This window comes from Morone saxatilis, unplaced genomic scaffold (assembly GCF_004916995.1).
Source record: "Morone saxatilis isolate NCDOM2014 unplaced genomic scaffold, NCSU_SB_2.0 Contig20, whole genome shotgun sequence".
Classification (NCBI taxonomy): Eukaryota; Metazoa; Chordata; class Actinopteri; family Moronidae; genus Morone; species Morone saxatilis.
The window spans coordinates 2,627,933-2,655,363 of NW_023339763.1; the positions used below are offsets into that span (position 1 = coordinate 2,627,933).

Below are 27,431 nucleotides of genomic sequence, written 5' to 3' on the forward strand. Positions count from 1 at the left end.
CAGTTTATTAGGTGCACCTAGCTAAAACCATTGACAGTATATATATTAGTGGACAGAACTTCTTGGTCTGAAAGTGAAACCACTGCAAAAGTATTGTTCTTTCTAATGGCCAGCAGATGGCAACTAAACTGGCTCCAAAAAGAAATCTGATTGTATATCAACCCACAAAATTACCCAACTTCTCACTTGATTCTGTAAACTGTTTTTCATAATGTGTTTATGGTCTCAATCTCTAGTTTCAGTCTTCTTCCATACAGCATGATAGTCATTGTGGTCCAGTTTAGAGTAAAATAAAGCAGGGTATGCTTAAGGGCGTGGCTACCTTGTGACTATCATTTTCAGTGAGTCGCAGCGCACAAAACTTAGATCAAACTAGGCAGTGTTTCTCCCCTAAAGTGTTTTCAGATACATATTTTAATGCACTGTTTAGCTGTAATACAAGAAAGCCTGTGATCAGGCACAAAATGCGGCCCAAACCAAGCACCGCCCAACTTGCAACACATTGCGTTGTTCGCTCCTAATGAAATCCCAGTAAAGTCATTCCAGTGTGCGGTGGTTAATAAAAATTGTAATACTATTTCCTTATACCTAACAGTATTAGGATTAAAGGCTTGTTTGTGATTCATTTCCAGGATTGTAAAATCCTTCCTCATACAATTATGAATCTCTGTGCAGTGTTTTTGGCTTCTAATAATCCTTCAAACTTTCTTAAATTATTGAAATCAGCCTTTCAGATTAGATTGCTTCATCTCACCTGTACCTGACACAACATGCCCCCACCAACACAGCGTGTAGCTGTTTTCAGTCTGAAAAAAACGTTTTTATTACTTCACTCTATGATTTATTATTTAAAAAATACACTTTTTTTATATTTATTTTGAGCTAAATCAATTCAGAAAGCTACGTGCATTTAATTTAGTGCTCCCTTCAAGTGTCTATTTAAAATTATGATTAATAATTTTGGTGTCAACAGGGCCATTTCCAAAAATCCCTATGTATTTAAAAAATGCTAATTCATGTCTATATTTCCATGCCCAGTGTGTGACACCAAGTCGGAGCCTCTTACAAAAGCATCAGCACTGACCGCCTGGCTCCCTATATCCTCTCAAATGTTGTTGCCATGGTGATGCCCCGCTTGTCGTGACTAAAAGGGAGAGGAAGCTGAGACACTATTGAGCTCCAAGGCTCTTCCAGAGATTGTCCATTTCCCACTAAAATAGGCCAGGTACAGGGGAAGAGGCGTGGAGGGCAGAAGGGAACAAATTAAACATGTGGCAGAGAAAAGAAGAGGCTCTGAGATGAGCTGCCAGTGGACTGGAGAGGTGGGCGTTGAAACGTTTTGTTCTTATAAATTAAGCTTTAGCTCCAATGCTGAAATGAGAGAGACCCAGAAACTGGAAAAACTCAAGACATAATGACTGATTTTATTATGCGTGTGGGTAAACACCATTGCTCTTCTGGCTCTCAGAAGCTCTCGTGGTGTAAGGTCATTTTCCCTTGTAAGAAGCACAGAAGTTAAAGGCGCTCATTTAAAATCAAAACTATAGAAGTAGTTGCACCAACGCTCGCACAGTACAGTAGCAGAGTTGACTAAAGCTACACAAACTCGAAAAATAAAGGAGGGAAGAAGAAAGTTAATCATAAAACCTTTGGCCAAAGCAGTCTTAATCAAAATAGCAAAAATGTCTTCTTAAAGCAGCATCAAGGAACTGTCATTTTATATTAATTCTGTGGACAAAAGTGGTAGTGTTTCTACCGCCTCGTTTCATTGATTTCAAGGGGAATCAACCAAATCCAAGATATTAAGAATAACTTGCTCATGGTCTTGTGCATGTGCTTACAGGCATCAGTATTAAATTGAGACTGTTTCATAACCATAAAACCATAAAACTCATTGTTGTGTGTTTATACAACTATTGAGTAGTTGAGGAGGATTTAATGATTACACAGAAATTATAAATGGTGAGTTTTTGAGGTTGCTTTACATTTTTCACACATAACAGTCAGTATTCGTAAAGCTTCATTAGTTTTTTTATTAGGTTTTTGGCCACTTGGGGGCAGAACGCCATTCACAGCCTACAGCAAGTTTTAAATATTATGTTCTTGTAAAGTTGTTAAAGCTAACAAACTATTATTACATGCTTACACATCAAGCAACAATAGAATTCATTTGGAGTCGTGATTCTGGCAATGTAATGTCTAATTTTCACTCTCCATCAAGCTCTGTTTTAGTCTTCACCAAAATTGAGAAAAATCATCTGGCTCTTTAGCTGCTAAATTCTCTACCAATTTTTCCAGCCTGCTGCCAACTTTGCCCATCTGATGTTTGGTGCTTGTTAAGGTTGATGAGAGTGGTGTTGACTGAACCAAAACAGTCAATTTACAGGGCTTCAAACTGGGTTGAATGAATGCTGCTTTAAATATGAATGTTTTATAAAAAGAGGGGATTTAGTAATTTTCCATTGGAATTATGTTCTTGACATTGTGGGGGAAGGCTTTAAAACCACATTTAGACTATTTTGTATGGAGTTAAATAAAATTACTTGAAAATAAAATATAAAGAAAGGTTTACAGACTTCTTTTTAGGAGGGTTTTGACAAGCAAACCTTAGTTATTCTAATATTCTGGCTATGGCTCTGTGTTTAATCAGAAACTGGCAGTATATTAGTACAAATCTGTTGTTGTTTATTTCTGTTAATAGCACACTGTGTTGGCAGTGGCACAATGACAATATAGCATTATTGCACAAACAGACATGAATCAAAGTAACTTCAGAACATTTCAAAGATAAACCTTCTGGAAGAGCCAGTAAAAAGATTCCACAAGACTTATTACTTCTTATGTGTTTCTGAGCTGCAGCAATTGTGCCACAGTCCACTATTTTTGTCAGTTTTGTTCAGCTGCATTTTGGGACAAAAAGTGCCCATCAACAGCGCTCTCAATGATCAGGGCTTTGCTTTGTGGAGGATTTTCTATTGTTGCCATGTTACCTGCAGGAGATAAATCAACTCCCTACAAGTTTGTTTCTAAAAATGTACAGAGGTGGTCGACAGTTCAGAGCCACCATGTTGGTGTTAGATGTTCAACCAGCATTCTCATCTCACTTCCATCTCCTCACTCTTAATGAAAGGGCATGTTGGTGGAAGATGTCAGTTGCTTTAGCTGATGGCTAGCTGCACTGACTAATTTCCCATCCGGAGAGGTGAGCACGTCTGGAAAGGACACATCTGCCAACACGGCTGTCAGCAAGCGTGTGAAAGCAGTGGGATAATTGAGCCACGCTCAGAGATCTAATAGTGGAAAGGAATACAGCAGTATAATGGCCACTTTGCTCACTGCGGGATTGTGGCAGGTGAAGCACAGGACTTTTTCCTTTATTCCAAGGACTATGCTGTCACATTCGGATGTCATTAAAGAGACAAGGCATTCACTAAAAGACAGGGCCACAATGAGCCAAATCACTAACATTTATTGATGGGTGACAAATGTAGCGATTTTTCTTCAGGCTCTTGATTACTGCTGTATGTGGCAGCCAAATTAGGAAAGCATGTTCAGAGAAGCTTATGTCTGTTGGGGGTTTGATGTGTGTGCTCCACATCTGTAATGTGTATGTATGTATCTATGTGTGGTTGGTTCTTAAACAATTCGGAAGGATGGGTGTCTAAAGATTTGGCCAAATTACAAAAACTATCCTTTTGATTTGAAAACTGAGTCCTTGCAGACTTCAGAGACAGCAGTGCACAGGTGATCTTGGGTTGTCTGACTATCAAAGGGACAGATGGCATTGCCAACATCACTGACAACATGACATATTGGAAGGTTAAAGGGACACAGTGGCAGGTTTTTGACAGCCACAGCGGTTGTCTGATGATTGTGTGCACACAAAAGAATTGGTTTGATGATGATGAGATGGTTTTGGCCTTGGCCGAACCTTGTAGACCTCAACCCAGTGAACCTGAATTAGCATTTAAAAAAAGCCCTCCCCCTTTCTCAGTCATAACTCTGTCAAATCTGAACAGAGAACATAATGTCAGAATAATAGGAACCTCCAGTGATAAAGTGGCACATTCTCTGATGTCAGTTGAGGATAAACAGTCAAAAATCTGCGTAGAAACATGTAAAAACGAGGCTCCTTAAAAACTTCACATCTTGCCTTGTAGTCATTAGATTTAGACATTTTGTTCAATATCCAATGTAGTTGGATACAGTGCTTATTATGACAGTCAGCCATGGTCAGTGGCCCTCCACTTCAAAATAACACTGTAGTTACCCCTCTACTCTGACCAAGCTGCACTATATGACAACTTAGGAGTGAGTTGACTTTTCATGGCGCAGATTCACCAACATGTAAAGAAATATAGAGTGAAAATCTGGCTCCGGTGTGACTGACAGGCAGTATTGTCCCGTTTATATTACCCAAACCATATGGGAAAGAATGTAAATAGGGGGGGTTTACACAATATCATTTTGACAGTATTCAGGCTCAGAATGTTCCATCCACATATATATTTGTCTCTGGAACGCCGACACGCTCCTCTATCCATTTCTATTGAGATATATCACCCACAATTTTTCCTTGTCATAAAGGTGTCTTTAAATACAGTACAATACAAACAGTAACAGTAAGCGTGCCAGTTCATGGCATTTTTGAGTCATTCAGTCTGAAAACAACAATACTTGCATGACATGCTAAGATGTTTAGTGACTGTTCCATAAGCCTGTAAATAAAGACAGTGAAAACAGACAGGAGTTGAAAGGGTTAAAGAATTTTTGTTTAATGCGTTTGCACAGAGGCTGTGTTTCCTGGGCGCCCACTGTTCAAAAAATATCTGAAAGATGTGTTTCTGAAAGGGAAAGACAGAATTTGATGAATTCTCTTAAGAGGGCAGGGATGTCAACCGGGTTGGTACTACTGGGTCACTGCAGAAATATTACAAAATGGAGTTTTCAGCTTGTTTTCCACATTCGCTGCATCATGATTTTAAGTGAGTGGAAACCATTTTCACCCCTTTAGAAAAGAAAAGAACGTTTGTAGCTCAAAGAAGAGCTCTTTGTGTGTGCATTTTATGTGTGCACACAGAGATAGACGTGTTTGTATTTTGAGGCTGACACTCGCTGGCTTGAACCTACATTTGGGGGCTCGCTTCAAATGAGGCACATATGCTGCATTAATTAGTTTCAGACTGCACAACTGAGTATGACAGGTGACAAACCCTCCAAAACCCCTTCCTTCTCTCATACCTCACCTCCTGCTGAAAGTTAAGTGAACCTCTAAGGTTCCGTCTGGCTTTCACATGATGAAATAGACAGAGAAGTGAAGAAACAGAAAAGGAAGTGTAATCACTTGTGATTTTTCTCTCCTCAACTGCGACATAAATCGGATGTTTTTAATCAGTCTGAACAGCAAAAGCGGCCTGGGGTTAAACAAGTCAACAAGTGGCACGTGTTATGATGTTTTGTTTTAGAGTCATATTTTTTGGGGAGCAAAATTGTACTACTACAACAGGCAGTTGACCCATCACAGCCCTCGGCCAGTTGATAAAGTCATACAGAGCTTGAACCCTGAGTCTAAATCAAAACATGCCACATGCTTATTTTTACTGCATTTCAGAAATTCAAAATATGACAACATTGTTCTGTATTATGTCTTTCTGCATTACTGTTATGAATATACATAAATTACCATACCTTTTTGTTAGAAGTCAGATTTTAATTTATTTTTTTGGAAATATTGATAATAGCCCTGTGTATTTCACTATATTATTTTTCATGTCCTTGGTTTTATCAAAACTCTTTGCATTAGGCTGCCAGATGCACGCAAACCAGTGAGACAATTTCACATGAATCCAAACTGTCAATCATCCCCATCTGGTGCCCAGCTTTGCTACCTGCTGCAATGATAACACCTGCTTCATCAGAGCAGACTCTCACCAACTGCTGTCACATTATCTCTCGAAAACCCTTTTTAAACCTCTTGCTAACAATTTAGCATATACAACGCTAATTATATAGAAAATAACAATAAAAACATCAGTGTAATTGCTGTCAAAAAAATAACGATGTTATATTTAAGTAATGCGTCTGTGATCTTCCCAGTTCTGCTAGATACACTTACAGAAATCAAGATGCAACAGTTTGGGTTTTATTTTACCATAAATGTTAATAATGGACCTCATAACTGATCCACTTCCTTTCTTCATCAACAAGTCTAGTTTGACATGTCATTGTTAATATGAATGTTCTTTTTCTTTTGGGGTAACATGCCCCCTGGCTTCAGCTGGAGCCCCCAGTACTTGGTTCCTAAGCCCAGCCCAATCTAGAAATGTTCAAGATGCTTTCATAAACTGTGTAGCCTTGGAATTTATTAGTATTAGTAAGTGATCTACTTCGAGAGCAGCATGTGTCCGTGTGTAGATCTATCTTATCTGGAATAAATGTAAATGTAAATGATTTCAAAATGCATCTCAGCCAGGTGTAATTAGGTTGGACAGTGTTCTTAGAAACAAGACAAAGAGGCATGCTAAGGGCTCTGTGAGGCTGTATTTATGCACAATAGTGATTTTAGCTACATGCTACCGTCATCTCACAATAACGTGAGAATGTTTATCACCATCTCACTTTATCATGTTAGCTATCATTTGCTACTTGGCACTAAACATAATGCTGATGCAGAGTGGAAGGACTTTGGTTTTGCATGTTTTTGGTCATGAACCTAAGTACCGGACCAATTCACATTTTGACCTTATAATGACGCCAGAAGAAAAGCTATTACAATTCATCCTTTGGGATCTTGAATGTCTTTGCCAAATTTCATAGCAGAACCGTACACTAGTTGTTGAGGCGCTGCTAGAAGAATGCTCAGTGGATCACCAAAATCATTAGGATACATCATCTGGGGGACCATGTGACCCTTTTGTTGCACGTCATAGCAGACCCTTGAGAGTATCCCTCAGTCCTTTCTTTCAACTGATGAGCATTATTTAAGTCTTATTCAGAATACAAGCAGAATTGAGTGATGAGAATGCTTATTAATACCAGCTGAAAATGCAAAAGCCTGTGGTCAGATGTCATTCTGCAGATAATGAATCCAGATACACATTACGTTACCATACCAGTTGTAAATTGGGTCTTAGTGTCGGGTACATGATGAATTTGTTTATTGCAATGCGGTAGCAGAAAAAGTTCAACCTTTTAATACATTATGTGGTGAAATGTCCCTTGATCATCTGCCACAGTGATGGTCTGCACATTCTATAGGCCTCAACCATTCAATGGTAAAATTATTTATTTATAATTTTTTGTGTTTTAGATAATCATTTTCATAGTGTGGTTGATACTCTAGGCTCCAAGCAGGCAGACAAAACAGGTGGTGAGTTTGAGGCTGGCATTATTTCTCCCAAGGCATGTGACCTGCATGTTACTTGGTTTTAAATGTGCTTAATGTTGCCATGACAGCAACTAAGTCTTACAACTTTAAATCTGAGAAAGTTGTACTGTTTTTGTTGGCTTGGCCGGGTCAGTGTTGGCATGGAGAACAACAGGACACAGAAAAGAAAACTCCTTTTCATAAAATGATCACTTCAGTTTGTAAAGAAGCACATTTTTTTCTGTAATATGGGATATGGGTTACGTCCTAAATTAATATCAGTCTTCACTTGAAATTGATTATTAATAGCCAGTGCAAATAGCCCCTTTTCTTCTCTCTAATTTAAAGTTTCAGCTCTAGCTCCCCTTTTCTTCCGAGCCTTTGGTTGCTCTCTTGTGCCATTTGCTTCCCATATGTGGTCTGGGTGTTGGCAGACAATGCTGGAGTAAAAGTTTTCCCAGATTGATTCCATGAAGATCCAACCAGGGTTTTGTCTTTGCAAAAACATTAGTTTTAAAAATCTATCAATAAACAGTACCCTCAGTATTATATGTAAATAAAACCATCCTTTGTCACTGGCTTCACTCACTTTTAGTAGCAGTGATACAACTGCAGGCTATAATGTGAGCTGTATATGGAATTCAGCAGATTTTCTTTCCCCCATTTTTTTCCCTGACACCATCCATGCATGTAAGCTGGTCTGAATTTCCTTTGAGGTGAGGCTTGGATTAGAGGCCGACACCATGCACTCAGTCCTGCTAAAGGATTTTATTATCACTGTAGGTTTTTGTCAGCATTGCTACACCAGATAGAGATTGTGCCACAACACTGCTCCTCAAAGACGGCCAAAATAGCATGACAAAGCAGGCATACAGGGGCAGTGATAACGAAGAAAATATGCTATGCTAGGCATTTATTAACTGTTAGCAGCCACATGTCTGTGCAACAAAGGTCAAACTTCACAGAGTCCTTTGATGTACTTTTAAATAACCACCCTGTGCTGATCAGTAGAAATGCAATCCACATCCACACTGATTTGAACACATTTGGAACTACCTCTTTTACCACACGTTCCAGTTGCTCTTATTTATGTAGCTGTGATTAAACAATTGTATGAAATTTCAATTACCACAGTCCTTTTGAGACTTCCTGACACTGTTTACATACATCATTGTTTCCCCTGGTGGCAGCCAGTCTTTATGTACAGTATGTGTGAGAACAAGCAGTGTTGTCTACAATCTAGCACTAACTATAGAGTGCCAAGACAGTGGCACAGCAGGATTCATCTGCAAGTCTTTGCTAAACAAGAAATGGTGTTGGAACCTTAGTAACATAGTGACTACTTGCAGGTCATGCAGTGGCAATAGTTGGTTATGGATAGTTCTGGTACAGTATTCCTCCATTTTGGACATTTACAAAAGTCAGCCTTGCCAAGACGATTTGCAATAGGTCAGTATGCAAATTTGCATGTTAAAGTTCACCAAAGTTGAACTCTACCCGACTTTACTCATACTTTGGAGTCTTGGGATTGAATTTTTTACTCAGTGTAATCATCACAGAGCTTCAATAAAGAGCTGGAACAAGCTGATACAGAATATCAGCTTGTTCGGAGGCAGTGTCTTGAGAACTGTTGGATGGAGTGCCATTAAATTTGGTACACACACTCTTGTCCCCCTCAGGATGAATTGTAATAGCTTCGGTGATCCCTTAACTTCTCCTCAAGCAGCATCATCAGTTTAAAATTTTAACTTGTCGACTTCGGTTTGTGACCAAATACCTGCAAAACCTATGGCTTTCAGACCTCAGCTGTATTAAAATAGTGATCATGGTAAACACTGTGTCTTATAAAAAGCTTCATATTAGCATTAATGCTGCTATATATTCTTAGTTTTTAGAGAATCTATGTAGTCTTGTTCCAACCCTAAAGCAGCTTCAGGGGATAATTAAGGAGGAGAACTGGGATTTAAGGCATTGTTCAGTTAGTTTTAGTTGATAAATTTAACCAGTGTTTAACCAATGGTGGCCAGTGTTGGGTGTAATACATTACAAAGTAACACGTTACTGCAATCACATTACATTTGTCTTTAAGGCAGTAATGTAACACATTACTGTTCCTAAATTCAGTAATCACATTACAGTTACTAATCGAACAATTATGCTGTTACTTGCATTACATAGGTTTTTCAATTATCTGCATAATAGGCAGATCAACCATGCCTTTTCAAGCATGTTTGCACAACAATCGCCTGAGCGACTTTTTTGGCTTTCGATGAAGAGGATTCAGCTTCTTTCAACTCCAACACTTGAGTCTATATTAGAATATTTGAAGCCGGGTCAGAGATGGAGATCATGAACCATTTCTCTACAATGCCCATGAAATTCAGCACAGCAGTGCAGTCTGCTGCACCCATGGAGAGGCTCTTCAGCCTGGGCAGTCTTATTCTGACTCCGAGGAGGAACAGATTGTCTGACAGATTATTTGAAAGACTCCTCCACATGATGTATAACACTGCTTTAGTGATAAATATGTCAAATAAGCTTGATTAGTCCAGTATAAAGCCATAGCTTAGTGAGCTAGTGACCGGAGTGAGTTTGTTTGGCTCGTTAAATGCAATTCATATTAGGTGACAATGCGTGCAGGAGTAATGTAAGGAGTGGTGTAACTTTCTGCAATGAGTAATTAAATAAAGTAATGCATTACTTAAAAGTAACAAGTTATGCTCATCACATTGGTTGTTTTGAAAGGCACTTACAACCTATTTTGTTCTTTAAGAATGATGATCTCGTGTCTGTTTTCTAGAAAACTAGAAGAACATCCAAGTCTACGGGGAAAAAAGAAAAAAGGTCAAAGCTGCAAATAGTCCCAACTGCTCTTGTTGATTTATGGAAATGGTAGAGTCAGTGAGGTGCACAACAAGAGGTCCGTGTGAACAGATCATCTCTGTGTACGACCTTGACCAGAGAATGTACTACAGTCTGTTTACTGCATGTATGTAAATGTGGCCATTGTCTCGGGCTTCTTTTCCAGGATTAGTCCTCATTTCGTTGCCACAGTTCCTTCACCCAGGGCTGTCTCTGCTGTGTACACAGATCTACACAAAGCCCCCGATGTCATTTCACTGATACTATTCTGTCTCACAACACCAGGATACACACAGTCTCCTCTGTTGTTATTATCAATATACCAAGAGCAGGGCAGACACAGGACTTGAGTAGAGGGAGTCAATTTAATCAGCGCCTTGTGTTTCTGTGCCTTTGACCTTGACTAGATTTTTCTCTTTGGATCATTTTGACACAGTTTTTCTTATTGTTGGTGCTATTTACTTTCTGCTTTTTGATGATAAGTAATGTCAGTCATTTCTTCATAATGAATATATCACCTGTTGTCAGACAGTTGTTTTTAAAGAGATTACATTTTCTAACACAAGGGAATGCTCAGATCTCTGGTGTAAGACAAAAAAAAAAAATCATTCAACATGAGCGCACACACAAGCAAACCAGGCTTCTGGCCACCTTTCGCAACCACAAGCATAAATCCTGGGGAGTTTTTCAGCCGTTGTTGAAATGACCAAAGCTGGAGGCTGCTCAGTGACAGCGGGCTGGGAGGAGAGTGTTAGTGGGGGTGTGTTGAGGGGGCTGATAATCACGCATGAGAGAAGAAAGGGCATTCTGGTGGATGGAGAGAAGGTCCAGTGGGCTTCTTTTTTTTTTTTTCTCCAAACAGTGTCCCCATTAACAGGACTGATGTGCATCTCTGCAACAAGCTGCAAACTCATTTGGCCTTGGGAGCCATAGAGAGTCCTCAATGTGTTAGGATAAGTCACTCCTGAGACCACTAAAAGCCATTATTAGAAGGTGTTTATCGAGCTAGCCGTGGCCTAGATACAGCATAATATCCTGAGAACAGTTATAGCCCATAATTATATTACATTTTGGATGAAGACCGGCCATGATTAGATAAATGATGAATAGCTCTATCAGGACAAAAAAAACAAGGTTCCTTAGGAGATAATGCACTATTGGCTTATTTTTGCAAAGAGTTGAAACATTGGCTTTCCTTCTTGTGACTGTTGTTCAAAAATAGATTCATTACAGACAAAGGTTTATACATGACTACCACAAAAACAGGCATACCAGCTTCATTCCCCGGTGCTCCGTTCTGCCAGATAAATTAGGAAATTTTCAATCTAATTTCCAACGTACCTGAGTTTCTTTTTTCGCATTTGAGAGTGTCTATTAAAAGTTTGAGTCTGAAAATTAGCTGAAATTGAATACTAGTGATGTGTTATTTCCACCAGACAATCCGTCAGTATAAAATATATAATGAAAGGACGGAAAAAGATATGAATTTATAATGAAATGAAGTTTCATTGTCCTTTTTACTTTGTCTAATTGAATTACAGCAAAATGATGTTAGAGCCTGCCTCAAATCAAACTGCTTAAATAAATTAGACGCCTGTTGTTTTTTCCACTTCAGGGCAATAAGTCTGATTTGCTCCCTTTCTTCCACATAATTACTTCGTCAAAGTCTATATGGTAAAACGAATGCTGTTTGCAAATAAATTCATATTTTGTTTATTTACCTTATTTTACATATTCAATAAAAACATAAAATATGCTCTGTTGTGTTGTACATTGTATATGACTCCCTTCACTCTGATGTAAAGCTACATTTTTTCTTCACTGGGGCCTTTAAAGGGGCCAACCACTAATTTTGCACATAAAATAACTCATCAGGCTTCTAAGCTTGGATTGAAATAAAGAGATGCTGTTGGCTGCATTATGGGAAATGTAGGTTCCATCATTTTTGTAAATTGACCCACAGTATAAGGACTACAAGTCAGGATATCTCTGTCTACGCTGCATCGATTTTAAGCCATTCTTTCTTAATATACCTGTCTTTTGAAAGCCATTAATTTTCAACTTTATTTGACCCCTTAGCTTCTTTTTTGTTCCGGTGTTTTTAATGGCGCCGCTGTCTTCTTAAAGTGAAACACTTTTTGACATTTTGAAAAAAAAAAGAAAGGCTCAATAAATCTTAGGCCAAGTCACTCTGTATGTAAGCAGTGTAGTGCGCTACCCGAGAGGCAAAAGATTTAACTGACATTTTTAAATAGGTTCAATGAATAGGTTCATTGGGACTTTAATTACATTCACTCTTTAACCGAGAGTGTTATGGGCAATGGAAGTGGATCTTGACAAGCCAATGTGCTCTTATGACACCCCACCCACATAGCGCTGCTGTATTCCTGATTGCCCCTCTATCTGCCGGCAGTGCGGGCACACCAGTGAAATCACTAATGCTTAATTAGCAGATTAGAAGATCCAATTAGGAGATCTCCTCTGTCTCAAATCAAGCTTCTGTCAACATGTTATATGAAAATGAGATACTCCACATTCACACTCAAGGTGGGCGCTCCTCCCCCTGCCAAAATGACCACTCTTGATTGACTGTTGAGTGCTTTGTTTAGCCCCGTGGACACTTTGTTTGAAGCCTGTTTGTGATTAATCATTTATATTTCAGGCCCATTTCAGAGGGAGACTGAGCTATGTGTCGGTGTTAAGATAAGTCCAGACAGGTTGGATGTAATATGAAAACATAGAGCTTGACTCTGCAACTGTTTATGTTTTGCATCGTTTTAGGTTTTATAATTCAGGAATGTGGTTATGCAAGGTGCTTGTGCTCAAGAAAACATTTCACTGTATCATGTTTTGTTATACCTTTCTTTTAATCTGACAACTTGTCTTTGAGTTTCATTTGTAAAGGCCGTTTGCTTTGGGAACATAAAGTATAGCTGTTGTTTGTGATATACAGTCATAATAGCCACCATCATCTATCTTTTGGACATTTTGTTCCTTTCTCATGACGTCCTCACACAGTGCCAGTTCTATTAGCAGTTCCATTTTGAGATGAATATCTTGGGCTGCAGCAACAACACATTTGCCAAAAAAAAAGCAACTGAATCTGAATGACAAGAAAGTGGAGGAACAGCTGTCAAACTTTTCTGGAGATTCTCCTTTGAGTCATAATCTCTAAATGAATGGCCACATGGCTCTACCAAATAGCTGTACAAATGGCACCAACCATTTTTGGATATTGATTAAGAAGCAAAAGCATTTACTTTAATTCATTTTTTTCTCTTAATACCAAGAGATAGTTGCAGTTTTCCAGTTTGATGTGGATGTTAGCTGCTTTTCATCTGTGACAGAAGTGACTTTTCAGGCAATAACAAAAAAATTGCCTTGAATGTGCACTCCTTAGATTGCAAAAACAATAACCAATGCATCCATTTGAAGTTTGACTCCTTATGTGAGATAATCACACAAATATACTGTATTTCACACAGTAATTGCTCCTAAGTGATACTCACTGATGTGACATGCAAATTGCTTTATATGATGCCATTGGTACTGAGTGCTTCCAGAAACTGACAGCATATGCTCTGCAGCTGCCATCCAGACACTTCTTTGGCATTACAAACAGGCCTCTTTAAATGTGGAACCCAGACAACCCTTTTTTTTTTTCAAGAAATTGTTGCCTTTGTCATTCTAGCAATAACTCTTAATGTTGCTGCAACATAACTGACCGGCAATGTTCAAGATCCAGCAGACAAGCTGAGCTTTGTGATCACTTTGATTTTGAGAAAATGAGTGTGTGGGTGCAATGATTGAATCATACATTTGTTTTGTTTTTTTTTATCTAGTCTTTTTAAATCAAAACCACATCTAAGAAGACTTTATGCAAAATCAAACTAAGATGTCAGGAAAGCATGGCTTTCAGTAATGCAAACACACACTGCCAGAGATAAATCTACTTCAGGGAACAACACTAACACACTACATGAAAATCACACCACAAAATCCTCCTGTGACAACAATGAATATAAATTATTTTTGCACATCAGGTGCTTTAAGGATTTCAGGAGGTGTCTGCATAAGAGCAAAGAGAGTCTCTTTCTCTTGTCTCTTTGTGGTTGTCTCTATTTCCTGTCATGTTTGAAGAAGAGTTTTTAAACATGTCATACCACAGGTTCCTGATATGTAGATTATTAACACGTCCTCACTGGGTACAAACTAAGTGCTGCAAAATTAGAAGACAAAAACATACATATTAAAGTGTCAGCTCTAGCAGAGAGAAGACCGGAACTGAAACTATAATGAAATGGCAAATTAACTAAGAGTATACCAGCTAATACAGAAAGAAAGAAAATACATATTCAGAGATATTATCTGACAGTAAAGCTAAAGGATGTTTTGGTTTACTACAACTTGGGTCTTATTCCCTTAGTTATGGAGATCATTTTCTTCAGTAATGGTAATTCGTACATTCATATGTTGGTACAGATAGGAACGATGGCCAAAGGTCTAAAAATACAGTAAAACTTCAAATAAAAGCCCCAAATAGGCACAGGTCTTCTTTACCAGCCTGATGTGGCTACACGTTTTCACAAATAAACAGAGGTCTCCATTAGAGTCTAGATTTTAAAGAAATTCTCTGGCTATATACATTTATAAGTACATATTGTTTCCCATCTTTGCTGAGCAAGAGTATTGTGCTAAAAGAATTAAACGCCTGTCCCCAATAAAGGCAGGGGGAGTTCAGTGATTGATAAATGCCTAGGTTTACTACCCAGGTTGTATTAAACCAGAATTATCCTTTAAATTACAATTTCCATAGGGAACTTCTGCATCCACTGTGTGATCAATCATTTGGTCTGCCAGACCTCACTGGCTACCATGTCGCCATGAAATATTTGATATTCACAGTCCCCAGAAGATGATTCTCTGTCCACCCTCATGTCAAACCTCTTGAAAAACATGAAACTTTTCCTGGTGTTTTGAAAATTAACCGTTTTATCTTAAATTCCAGTGAACATCACAAAGTTTCCAAAGATACCAGGCTGCATTTTGGAAAGATTGTTTTAAAATCAAGCATGTAGAATATTTCTTTTTGATGCAATGGTCATAAAAAAAAAGAACCCTTGGGTTTGAATACTTTTCAGGGTAAGCATCATATAACTTCAGTGAAGAGCTGGAATAAGCTGTCAGACACAAGTATTTCTAACATTAAAGCAACCCTGCATAAAAAAAGGGATTTCCATGCAGTTTGCTGTAGATATTCAATGTCCTCAGAAGAAGAGGAATTGTCCCAGTAGCACCACCAACAGACCAGAGTTTACATTTATAGCCAGTACTGGTAAGACTACGGAGGGCCAGTCGTGTTTACTCAGGTTAATCCACAAGGCCAAGCTTATTATGGAATAAAGAAACATGATATGATGTACATACTTTGATGTTCTCCCTCTTAATTTAATTTGAACCAGTTTGATACAGACAACCAAGAATGATTCTCTGCAACCATCCAAGCTGCCCCCACCACCACCCTGACCACACCACACGCATCCCCCACTTCCCCCAAAGCCAAAGTCCACATTAACATCGTAATAGGAAAGTGTGTTAAAGCACAGCTTTAGCAGCCTGACAAGAGCGAATTGGATGTCAGAAGGATTCCTGCTCAGTTTAATTGAATCTGCCCAGCACTAAAAAAGAAAATCTGAAGTCAAAATAACCTATTAGATCTATCAGGTAATGTTTTGTTGAGTTTGACAGATAGCACTGCTCTGCCTCGCCCCCCTACCTCTTTTATTCCTGCAGGTCGGGTAATGCAGGAGTGTAGGGGTGGGCGGTAGCTGATGTTATCCGCGATGTTTCTCTCTCTGTTTCTGTTATTCGTTAATAAATTGTGGCCTGCTCTGTTTCCTGGAGCTCACTCAGCAAATCCCTTGAGTGTAGAAGTAGGCTGGAGAAGGGTGTGGAGAGGTGTTAGTGAGTTACTACAGCTAATGGATGGTGGGGGCTGCTCCACGTGATCTGATTGCTGAGCGCTCGCTGTTTGTTCAGTGTCCTGACTTCACTTTTTTCTGCCATTCCCTATTTTCTGTCTTTAAAAAAGACATTAGCTAGGAAGTGAAGGTTGAGTGTATGGTGTAATGGTATCTAAATAAGCTAAAAGCACAGAAATGTGTTAGTAATGTATACATTATATTGCAGAATTCAGTCAATGTCACATATCAATGCAACATCTAGCCACATAATCATCTCATCTCCACCACCTCCCGTCCCACTCACTCTCCCGTAGCATATAATGTGGGGCTATTGATGAAAACATGTGCTCCTCCTTTGTGAGGTGAAGGGCCAATCACATCCACAAACAGATGGGATGTCATGGATCCCTACACCTGATCAATATCTTTTACACAGCATTACAGGTAGGAGTGTCAAGGGCTTGTTGTCCGGTCCCAGCCATGTTTTCTTTTTCAAAACACTATGAACTGTTTCCACTGTGAATAATTTGTGAATAGTTTGTTGTGTGTGCGGTTGCATTAAACCTCTTAAGTTTCTTCCAACACATTACATTTTTCCTAAGCATTAGTGAACTTAAGGGTGATGCAAGAAACACATCAAATAGATTGTTATGGACGATGTAAAATACTGAAGGCCAGATTTGCTAAGGCCTTTGGTCTTGTTTTTCAGGCAGGAGACGCTTGCTGCCCACAAAACGTGTTGTATTTATTGCAGTTTGCATGTGATTTGTGTGACTAAGTGCAAGGTGCACCTCTCCTCTCATTGCATATGCATTTAAAAGGTCATTGTGTAAGACATAGCGGGCTCTATTTGCAGAATATTGTAGAAATGGAATATAATATTCATACATATGTTATCATTAGTGTAATCACCTGAAAATAAGAACTGTTGTGTTTTTGCCTATTAGCTTCAGAAATGAAGCCTTTACGTCAGCATTAACCTCCACCTGCTCCTTGTCTCTACCTGTCTTTCTCTTTGTACCTTGTTGCCTCCTAAAGTATTAATAATTAGACATACAGATGCTAAAGATTATAACATCATAGTTTAATGGGTAATATTTTAAGGAATAGTAACAGTTTTTTTAGGTAGAGTTGGCAAAACTAAATATTTTGTAATAAAGATCACTGCTGTTATTTTCTTTCTGAACTTAGTGATCACTCAGAAATCCCACCTCTGAAGTGAACTTAAGAGCTCTCCTTCATGGTCAGAGTGCGTGTGGAGGGTCAGGAGCTGATTGCATAATGAGCTTCAGTCTTAGTAAAGTAGGAGTTGAATGCATATAGATTGCAGCTGCAAACTCAATAAAAGTCGCAGCTCACATTTGCGCAACACCATTTCATAGTAATTGTTGCCCTGAGTGATTTCTCACAGTCCAGCAGGAATATGGTAATTCTTTTCCTGCTCAGTTTAATCAATCCCTGATTGCAATCGAAAGTGTTATTGTTGTGGCGATGTTGTAGAGTGGTTATTAAAATGTCAACCAGATAAGAAAAAGTCAAACTGGTCTCACGAGAATAACTTCTTGTTACTAACAAACAACTGAAGCAGTGAATGCAACTCATGGACAAGAGCAAGAACTCAACCTTTTGATAAAAGCAACAAGTAGTCCAGTCCACTAAACCACACGTTTGGGCTTATTGGCAAACAGTTATTTTTAGTTATGCCTTGAGGTGTGTTTTGAAGTATAAAATTATTAGGTTTAGGTTAAGAGATAGTTGGGGTAATATATTTCTGGAACTCAATTTTTTGTGGCTGCGTCCATTTTTGATTGAAGATATCTAAAATTATTCAGATTAGATAACAGATTTTTGTAAGGCAGTTGATTACATTACTAATTACAATAATTAAATTTGTATTCAGTAACTGACTACTGATACTCTGACAGCACATAGGTTATGACCCATGTCAACCACATGGTCAGAACTCTTTTCGATCAGTTCTGTTAATGGCAGCAACATGTTTTAGCATGTTTAAAGCAGCAGTTCTTAGCCACTGCAGCTCCAAAGTTCCTGCATGTAAATAAAGTGTGATATACATCTCTATCACATTTAACTGTCAGACATCCCAGAAGGGATGTAATGGCTGACTACCATACCCACAATGTAACACTGAGTACTCTTATCCATCCACACTGAGCTCATTTTTCCTTTGCTTTCAGATTCACGAGCTGGAGAAGGAGCGCCCAGAACGGTGGACCACGCAGTGATCGGAGGAGTGGTGGCCGTGGTCGTCTTCGCCATGCTCTGTCTACTCATCGTCTTGGGGCGCTACTTCGCAAGACACAAAGGTAATCCTTATAAACAGTAACTCATCAGATTTTTTTAATTAGATAAAGCTGCATTGGGCAAGATTATATACAAGCATAAAGAGAAGGGGATCCAATTGCCACTTAGATGCTACACAGTATTCAGCCTGTCAGCCTAAATGGGCAGTAGCTGAAAATATTAACCAAAAACAGGAAGTAAAACAGCAGTGAGAAAACACTGACTTGAATTGACAGCAATAAAGTGTTGCAGTCAGCCAGTAACACACCACCCTACCACCGTGTTGCTGTAGTTGTGGACAACCTGGCTTGGGTGTGTTATGAAGATATCATTGGCACTGTTTGAGTTTGACTAACAGCCACTGGCAAATAAATCTCTTCCCTTTTATTTGGAGAGCACCAGACAAGATGCAGAAACTGAGTTGGGACAATAAATGTATAAAAGCCAGCAGGATACAAATCAGTTGGACAGAATCTGCTGTGTAAATGACTTCACTCTCTGCTTCTGGGTCAGTTCTGGATGAACGATCACAACGTGCAACAACATCCGAGACTCGTAGGCATTGTAGTATTCAGAGCCTGATGCTATGCCAAAAAAAAAGAACAGGAACTCTCAGAAAGTTTGGAAAAAGTTGAGATTGATGGCCATATCATGAACCTTTAGTATGATTAAATCATCTGAAAGACTTCTGTGTTTCTGTGTACAGTTACACCGATCAGTCATAACATTATGACCACTGACAGTTGGATATATTAAGCAGCAAGTGAACATTTTGTCCTCAAGTTGAAGCAGGAAAAATGGACGATGGTGCCCAGGTTGTCATAATGTTATAGCTGATCGTGTATAATGAAGAAAAACAGCAAAGATACCTCCAGACAGTTATGGATATAACATAATTTCATCAGGGTTTGGGGTTCTTTGACATTAAAAAGGTTGAGAACTGGTTTAGACACACTATAACACTAGCTTATAGGTAACAGGTAAGAATACATCAATAATCAATATTGTTTTTAACAGTATTTTAAATATATTTATTCTTTAGTATTTATGTTTTTTAAGGCAATACATGTTTTTCAGCAGTATTCTGCTTGCCCCCAAAACACAATCTGATCCAGCAGGATATAACTTTTATCAGGCATATCTTTTGTTTCTGTAAAAAAAAAAAAAAAACTCTTCACATCCTTTCTGAATAATGAAAAGACGCTATTAAGGCTACGGGTTACTGATGGTGAGTATAATTACATTTTTCATGCATTCCTGCTGAAGAGTATAACACATCTCAGCTGCTGCCCTCGTGACCGAGAAATAATTATAATCTATAACAAATTTCACACTTTGATATTTCTTATGCAGGAGGAAATGGAATTGGATACATTGACCACTTTAGAAAGGAAATACTTTAAATGAGCCAATGTAAAGGTGTAGAAGAGATGCTTTGTTATTTTATAGTGATACTGAGCTCAGTGTTTCCCTTCACTTAACTGTCCAGACGCTGCAGGTAAAAAGCATCTCTGTTGTTTGATCCCAGTGGTAAACTGAGAGGTTAACTCTGTGTTAAACAATAATAAGGTTCATGATATTTTCATCCTGTGTCCAGCTGACTGAGTCTTACATGATTTATTAACACTAAAGGCTTAACACTCTGCCATCTGGTGTACCCACATTTGGGAGCGGTTCTGGGGTTAGTGAAGATCCAGGGCTTAGCGCTGAAATCTTGGAATGAGTGTTGGGTCACATTTAGATTGATGAACACTGCAATATAAATAAGAACTATATGAATAATGTGATTATTATTTAGAGCCCAACTCATTTTCTAGCTATAGGGCATTCTAGAGGGTACAACATCATGTTTTCTTTCACATTGCCACCACAGAGGGCACTTTATCATGTTTAATCTACCATAGAGGTATCCAAGAAGACACTTTAGCAGCCGGGGGTCAATCGTTCAGTCACCAAAACACAGACAGCTGCAATCAGGGTTGGGAAGAACTCACGAAGAACAGTAAAGATTTGCCACACTGCAATGGAATCAAGCGATATGCGGGTGCATACCCAGACTCACTAGGAGGTTGTGGAATGCAGTAAGAAGTAAGGGTACAAAAATCAGAAGTGCTGGTACTCTACATTGCGCTGTACTCATTCATATAATACTGAGATCCGGGAATGAAGGGACATTGTTAATAAGAAGTCTGGCAGGTCAAGAAACATGAACAGTCGAACCACCCAAACTGTCCGTTCTAAACAGCCATCACAGGCCAACATATTAGTTCAACACTACCACGGTCTTCCTATGCAATGAGGGTTGGTCTCACGGCCAAATAAAGTTGTTTAGATAATCTGGCTGAGCTTCTGTCTGACTTCCTGACTGCTTATGTGTCTGTCCCCATCTGACGTTGTTGTAGTGATGCCATGTTGCCATGTTCTCAGATCTCAGCTTAGTGAGTATAATGATATCATAACTCCTAAAAATGGGGGCCAAAACTCCAAAAATAAGACACAAGCTGTAATAAACTGGAATTATCCTTTAATGCTCACTTCTGATTCATTGCCACAATTCTATTTTTTCTGTTAGCCAGTTAGTTAGTTAGTTAGTTATTTTTTCAATATAAAATAGCAATAAGAGGCAAATAAACAAATCAGATGGAGGCCACTTTGTCTAATGGCACTGTGCATGGTGCGAGTTGTAAGCTGTTTAAAGTGCAGTGGATGCCAGATATGAATATTCATGAAAGGGCAATAATGGTAGGGAAGAGACGAATGAGAGATAAGAGATTTTTGAGATGTTAGAGCTAGGGGAGGTGAACTCAGAAAAACAATTAATCCAGAGTTTCAGGATGTCGCGGGCAATTTTTAACTACCTCTGTCAGAAACTTTCCGTAAATACTGAACAAAACACTTACCTGAAGCTACCCATAACCCTGAGGACGAACATAGGAGCAGGGTTGTGTCAGCTGGCTGCGGGGGCGGATTACAGCATAATTCTTATGTGACTGCTCAAACTGAGGTTGCCAAAATAAATATATCAGATATAGGTTGTTGGCTGCCCAAGTGTCTTTTTCAAACGTGATGTTAAATAAGGAAAAGAAAAAGAAAAAACATTGAATGGGGGGAAAAAAATAAGATTCAGCTTTTTGTTACATGCAGTCTTAATGTCACCCTCCGTGTGGTAGGCTACAGCACCGCTGAGCACCTTGTTTCTATGTGATCAAGCAGCATTTGTGCTTTTATTTTTTCCACATTTAACAGTGCCCTTCCTCATTCGATCTGGAATATTGCCTTCATTATCAGCCTCTACTATGATACGATGTGAATAAATCTTGTAAATTAAGTTTGAAGTGGCTTGCTACTTCCCCCCCTTTTTTTTTTTTTGCTGAACTTGACAAGGTTAATTTGAAGGTGTGAGCCATGCACTTCCCCGCACTCGAGATCATTTCAAAGCCCTGATTTTCATGTGCCAATCTTGAATGAAAAAGAGGGGAAATTATGTATAATCTGAATATTACAGCTTGCTGGTGTTAGGTTTGTGTAAATGGCCACATGGAGAAGGATTTGCATAATTAGGTGCTGTGGGATGTAGAGCCACATTTTAATCTTTTGTATCATCTAAGCAGCAGGCTATTATCCAGTCCGTGACACTGTCCTTCATCCCCCTTTCCTCCTCCTCCTCCTCCTCCTCCTCCTCAGGTACCTACTTCACACACGAAGCCAAAGGAGCAGACGATGCAGCGGACGCAGATACAGCCATCATCAACGCAGAGGGTGGCCACACCAACTCGGACGAAAAGAAAGAGTACTACATCTAATCAAAACAGGACCCCTCACTCTTGTGTCCTCTTTGGGACACAAAGCTGTTTTTGGGGCCAGGGTAAGGGGAGAAGTGGGGGCGGGAGGTTGATGGAGGGATTTGAGTTGGTTCAGGATCACTTTTAGTGCGAGTAGAGGGGTCGAGGAGTAGAAGAGAGATGGGGTTTTAAAGAAAGGCCTGGTTTTAAGCCGTTGTTTAGTCTAGTCTGCAGATGTAGATGGAATGTTTTGTGTGTAAAAAAAATTAAAAATCAAAAAAGGACAAAAAATGGGAGGGTTTGGGTTTTCGGTACAGTGAGATGGGGATGGGTATAGGGGTGGGAAGGTGCGCCAGACATTGCCAGAAATCACTGTAGAGAGCTTCACCATTCAACACCTCCCTAACTGCTGGTACGAATTTTATTTAGTTCAACCATTTGCAGAAAATTCTGTGCCTTGTTCTATCCATATTTGGATTTGTGTTGATCCTCATTTGCATAACCTTGTTGCTCCCCTGTTTCCCTGTTTCATCTTCCCCACTCGTAATTATCAATGTGCTGTTGGATTTTGTATGAGGGTAAAATTACACAGCCACTTCATTCTTTTCCCTAAATGTGTCTGCACACATCGCGCATCCTCTCCCGCATAACAAAAACGCTTTCCAGTATACTGTGATTTGTCTCAAGCCATTACTTCCCTCTCTCTTTTTTTCCTGAAGTTTTGACAGCTCCAAAAATGCATGGAATGCTTTACATATCATTGTACAAAGGACATAAATGAGAAACAGGTTGGATGTGCTGTACATGCCCTCCCTGCCCCCTCCTGAACACAACCATATTCAAAACATAATCAAAAAGAAGGCAGCAAAAGGAGAATAGGAAATGATTTTATTGGGCCGATTCAGTTAATTCATGTTTCGCAGCCTCAGTTTTGTTCTTCAGAGCAGACATACTACTGCCTCTTAAACAATTACCTTTCTTAGTAAAGAGAAGTACTACATTATTTTTCCTTGCTGCACTGCCATTTTATTATTTTGATTTCTTCCTCTGTTCAGAACAAGTTTTTTTTATTTGGCTTAATGCAAGCCCATTTTCCCCCACCGGCTTTTATTGAGTTGTAATGATGAGGTTCAATTGATTTCCATCTGCTCTCACGCTAGCATATTTTTTTCTTACAAATGGGAAAGTAAGAAAATGTAAATTGTTTTAAACATGTTTTTTTGGCAGACTCTCAGTCAAGATGCCTCAGTAATAAAAAGGCTGTTGAAAAAGCATTTGGTATTAATATTAGCCAACCAGCAGCCAAAAGATGTTGGTGAACTGTACATAACTCTACTGAAAAGAGAAACAGCCTTAACCAAACTCCAAACTGAAACAAATTTATTTTAGGAACACATAAGCTGCACAAAATATAACACAAAAAAAGTGGCCATGACAGTCCAGGTTCTCCCATCAGAGGGTTCATGTTATCTCATAAACACACAATCCAATGTAAATCAAGCCAATGGAATCACAGCTGTATTGTACACTAATCCTTACTAAGAAATATTTTTTACAACTTACTAGAATTACAATGGAGTACCATTGTGAATTTTATTGTATCACGCTCATTGTGAGTTTTGTCAAAATGTAACACAAGCAAATGTTTGGGAAAGAAAACTGTCTTCAAACTGAAATACTCTGAGAGACAGGCCAGTCTCCACTCCCATCACACCTTCTAAATATATATTTTGCTTTGATGCAGCAGCTTGAGTGCTTCAGCATTTGATGTTTTTTTTTGCATGTGTATGTGCTGAAACCCCATTCTTTTTGCTTCTCTATCTTGCTTTATGTATCACCTGCCAAAACTGAATGAGGATCTGTTTTGCTGCACCAGCTGGGGAGCACTGAGGAATGCCAAAAGTAATTAATTGTTTGTAACTGAACTTAATACACATGTTGTGCTCCGTGGTGGCAATCCCATGGGTTGCATTAATGCCCTGGCTTCTTATTAACATGGCAATGAGGGTCTATTTGTGGCATTGTTTGTCATTATTATGTGTTCACACAGCAAGCAGCTTCCTTAATGAGTCCTTACTCTATGTGACAGCTGGGGGTGGATTGAGGAGGTGGTCTAGGTTGCAAGGTACACCTAAAAGTTTTAAGTTGAAAAGCCAGAGTCAACTGGACAATCATCCACCAGATCAAATCAGTGGAGAAAAAAGTTGCCTGATTGACACATTTCTATGATTTACTATTTAATTGTGAATGTCCAAACCACGGCCTAAAGCATACCTGCTTTATTTTATAGACCAAGCTTCTTTTTCTTACCAACGGAACTGCCCCCTGGTGGCCATTAGAAAGAATGCAGATTTAAGGTACTTCCGCATTGGCCTCATTGACCCGGAAGCTTCGTCCATTATTTATTATACAGTCTATGGTCCAAAATTAGTCATCATGATTATTGCACTGTAACTGCTCTTTCAAAAAATGCATTTTTTAAGGTGACCACTGCAACTTAAAAAAACATGCAAATGAAGAAATGCATTCACCAATTTCTCAACAGATACACCTGGAAAAAAAAGAACTCAACACAACAACAACAACACAATCAAATTAAAATATTTTGCAAGTCACACAGAACCGAATGGACATTTTTAGAGGACACTAAAACTGATGATTCTGTGATGTTTGAAAATGAGTTTACAAAGTATTTGTAAGTTGTTGTAGATGCTGATATTAACGGAGATATTGCTGTACCCCCACTATTGTAAGCTACTGGCATGTTCATATATTTTAAACATCCTCCAGAAATGTCTATCGTTTTGTAGTTCTGTTTCTCTGAACAGTTGGCAGTGTTTCTGTATTTGATTATGTTTTCTATATGTCCAGTGTGTGGCTTTATGCCTTGAAAATGTTGCCAAATTGGTGAATGCGCTTAATTTGCTTGCCTTTTAGTAGTTTGATGCACCTTTTCTCTAAACGCACTGTATACCTTGTCAGAGTGGTAAAGATATCTTCTTCACTTGCTTATGTTTTCTGAAGTTGCATTGCGTTGAGCTCTCTCCAGCAATGTACTTTTAGTTTTCCATTATACTTAGTTGTTGTTCTTCAGAAACACCAGTTTATGACATATATCAGTATCAATCATATCCCCTAATACAACCCATACCAGTTTATGATATATAACAATATCAATCATATCACCTAATACAACTCATACCACTTGTACACTGAACACTCTGGAAAATGGATTCTTAATGATGTTGCTTGCTGTGTGGACACTCATATCCAAGATTCAATACTTTATTACCACGTTAATGCATTTGATTGGAATTTGTCAATGTGTGGCTTAGATTGCAACACATTTACAATGTGATAGCTTTAATATATCATAGTCATGCATGAAGACAGCATTCAGTCTTTCCATATTGAGATTGTGGTTTTGGGGTCATTCAAAGGCAGTTGAGAAGGTTCTTGTGAACTGCATTACGCATATTTCAATTTCCTGAGCATTGTGCATCTGTGCATTTTTAAAGTTGTTCAGTATATTTTTCTGCAGTTTTAGAAGACAGCAGGTGGGCTGTGGACATATTTTTAGCTTTTCCATTGGATGTGGCAATTATGGCTACAGGAGTGATGTTGCAGACAAAGATCAAAGATGCTGTGTCCAACTCTCTCCAGCTGTTTATTCTTCTGTGAAAACTTGAGTTAATTTAAAAGTTCTGTACTCACAAAAGGAATTACCACTAAGTTAACACTGTATGCTGATGACACTGTTTTGTGTTTGTTATGTGGATGGGTGGGGGTGGGAAGGGGTTCTGATTAGGTTCGATGTTTTACGGTCTGGTGTCTGATAAAACTATTAACTGACTTGTTATCGTTGCTTTATGAATCACAGAGCAGATGTCACTTCATTTGTAAGACTGAGATTGTGTGATTTGTATTTTACAGTGAGCACTATTTCGCTTTAGTGACATGTGGCAGCTTCCATTTAAATCAGATTTCAAAATATGTACTTGCCAATAAAGGAATAGAACTGAATATTGTCTTCTCCCTTAAGGCTGATACATTAATATTTTATTTGTGAATATTAAACATTTTCTGGGTTGGAACGGCAGGAGTGTTTCTCCAAATGTTTTATTCACAGTAAGAGCTTTTACTCTCCCAAAGTTCCAAAATAAAAAGGAACAAAAATATACAAAATAAGATTTGAGTAGGGTTAAATATTCAGAAGTGGTGCAGATTGAATTTGAAGTAAATAGCAGAATGATATTTTAGGCTATTGTATGTATGATTTTATTTTCTATTAAATGCCCAGTGAAGTAAAACATGGACTTTGATCTTACAGTGTAACTGGTGTAGTTTTCTCCACATTAAATTCTTTTGATAATGTCCTGTCTCTGGTTCATGCGTTGCTGACCGATGTTACTGCATCTCAGGTAGAATGCAAAGTTTAGGCCCCACCTCTAAATGACATAAAAACAAGTACAATGCATCCTCATCAATCAAGTGCAACACGTTATTTTAGATTCAAGAGGCAAAATTGTTGATATTTTGCATATATGTTGTACATGTTTTCTGTATTTTCCTTAATATTTGGTGCACTGTAAAAGATGTGTTAAGTATTGCTTTGTGTTGACATAGGTCATAAAGAGTACACTGTTCATTTGGAATGAAGCAGGATCAGAAACTTGTTGTGGCTGTACTACTGTCACTTTCAACGGACCGCCGCCTTTGGAAGCTTGTTTGATTCACGAAAAGTTTTGATTGTTTCACGAGTCATTGTTTTTAGATTGATTCTTTTTGTCTCTCTGCTGTTCTTGGGAAATGTTAATGTGTATTAATGGAGAAAAAGGAGTTCCACATTCCCATACACATTTTGTATTGGTTCATAAATAGACATTTTTACAAAAACAATGAAAAGTTCTTGTCTTAATAAAAAAGAAAAGATATTAATGTCCAAAATAATCAGTGTTGGTATTATTTTTGTAGTCTAAATGTTAATATAGGCCATTGAGGTGATGCATCACAAGTAAATGGGGAAAATGTGGACACAGACACACGTTATGATAGCCTAAATGATTTGTTCACACATGGAAAAAAATAATTATGTAATATTTATAGAATTGGCAAAGTATACCAAAATAAAACATCCTCTCTCGGACTTCCTGC

At 38.6% G+C, this 27,431-nt stretch overlaps 1 protein-coding gene across 3 annotated transcripts in view; it reads left to right on the plus strand.

The window, feature by feature from the left end:
* The window catches only part of cadm1a (cell adhesion molecule 1a), a 378,997-nt gene extending 351,787 nt beyond the window's left edge, over window positions 1-27,210 (plus strand). For all 3 annotated transcript variants that reach the window (XM_035667108.1, XM_035667110.1, XM_035667109.1), the window contains 2 exons: window positions 18,390-18,518; window positions 22,180-27,210. In XM_035667108.1, the coding sequence (XP_035523001.1) occupies window positions 18,390-18,518; window positions 22,180-22,298 (248 nt within the window). In that variant the 3' untranslated portion in view covers window positions 22,299-27,210. The remainder of the gene's footprint in view (window positions 1-18,389; window positions 18,519-22,179) is intronic.
* The last annotated feature ends 221 nt before the right edge of the window (window positions 27,211-27,431 follow it).